Consider the following 1,552-nt stretch of genomic DNA (forward strand, 5'->3'; position numbering starts at 1 on the left):
GGGATGGTTTGGCCTCTCTAGCGGAGCCTGCCAATCACACAGGCAGGCTCAAAAGCTCACGGGGAAAAAGTACCAGCTCCTCTTGTAAAGGAACCTGAAGTACAGTCCCAAGAGCATCTGCTCATGAAACGCTTCCTGGGTACCCAGAGAAAAAAAATCCAGAAGGAAGCCAAGAGGGCCAGAGATCAGCTGCTCAAAGCCGGAGGCTGCAGAACTTTTGTAAAGTTGAAGAAAAAACCTCAAACCTTAAGGATAAATGCCTCGCTAACATGCAATAGGATCCTGCGCAGAGCAGAACAGGTAAGAGGTCCGTACGGAAAAGCATTCCAAACCATCGGCTGCTTTTTACCTGCTTACTACAGGCGCTTAACAAAGTTTCACTCAGTGGTTGGGATTAGTTGTACAAATCAGTTTTGTGAAAGGACCAATGACATTAATAACAAACAGTCAGTGCATACTGGTAATAAGTAGCGCGCAACACTTGACAGAGAAGACAATACTAGGCCTACAGCAAACCCGTCCGTTGTTCCTGGGCGGTGCAGGAGCCTGCTCTCTTTCTAGAAGGGTGCTTCGCAGCCCACACTCCAAAGGCCATTTGCAAATTTTACCCGTGTCGTTCCTGTAATGAATCAGGCCATTTTATTTCCGCTGATATCATGGTTATGATCATCTATGGCTGTCAGTGCAGGTGCAAAGAGAGTGCGGGGTTGAAAAAAAGCAGGATCTCAAGCAGTTTTAAAATGTAGTTGTGAAGTTGTAGCTTAGCTGGTAAGACAAGTCTCCTCCCTTGATGACAGCGCAGATTCTCTTCCATCTCTATACCACAAAAAGTTATACTCGATGCGCTCGTTTCTCCACAGTGGACAACGCTGGGTAGTGGTACTTGGTATTAGGTCAGCTCTAATAGTTTATTCTCCAAACTCACATGTTAAAGAAAATCTACTAAGACGTCCTGATGAGTGGGGACCTTTCATCTTCAGTACTCTGAAAGAAAAAGAAAAAAAAAAAAAAAAAAAAAAAAAAAAAAAAAAAAACAAAACACAAAAAAAAAAAGGCGCACGTAGAGTTCTTTGTAACTCTGAAAAAAAAAAAAAAAAAAAAAAAAAAAAAAAAAAAAAAAAAAAGAAATAGCACACAGCAAAGTTAAATGGGGCACGTTAGAGAGCTTCCACAGTGGGGAAGCTGGATTGCTGGGACTCCAAACAGGAAAGGAAAAAGCTCTTGGCTTCTACTTCTAAGAACAATTTCCTGTAAGAGAACCAGCACTGCACTAAAAAGCACCAGAGGGTGGGTGGCGGCTTGGGCAGGGACCTCGGGCTCACTGTAGCACCTCAGAGATGAGGGAGGACCTTAACCACACTGGTGGGAGGGGGATCACAGGGAGAGCTACAACTAGCTGAATTACTTCTGCTTGCAGAAAAAGCAACAAAAGCAAGGTAGAGAATACACGGAATTTAGGTGTCCCTTTGTCATTTTAATCCCTGTGCAGTGTTCAAGAGCATCCAAGAGAGGTGGTATGAAGGTATACATGTAGGGAGGGGCAGGGATGCCT

The 1,552-nt window shown here is 44.0% G+C and overlaps 1 protein-coding gene across 1 annotated transcript in view; it reads right to left on the reverse strand.

The window, feature by feature from the left end:
- Nucleotides 1-754: 754 nt before the first annotated feature.
- SCARB2 (scavenger receptor class B member 2) overlaps nucleotides 755-1,552 on the reverse strand; it is a 23,604-nt gene continuing 22,806 nt past the window's right edge. Inside the window, exon 12 of the mRNA XM_009641510.2 lies at nucleotides 755-984. Within this exon, the coding sequence (XP_009639805.1) occupies nucleotides 943-984 (42 nt within the window). The 3' untranslated portion in view covers nucleotides 755-942. The remainder of the gene's footprint in view (nucleotides 985-1,552) is intronic.

The sequence above is a fragment of the Egretta garzetta genome, unplaced genomic scaffold (genome assembly GCF_000687185.1).
Source record: "Egretta garzetta isolate BGI_Z169 unplaced genomic scaffold, ASM68718v1 scaffold77, whole genome shotgun sequence".
NCBI lineage: Eukaryota > Metazoa > Chordata > Aves > Pelecaniformes > Ardeidae > Egretta > Egretta garzetta.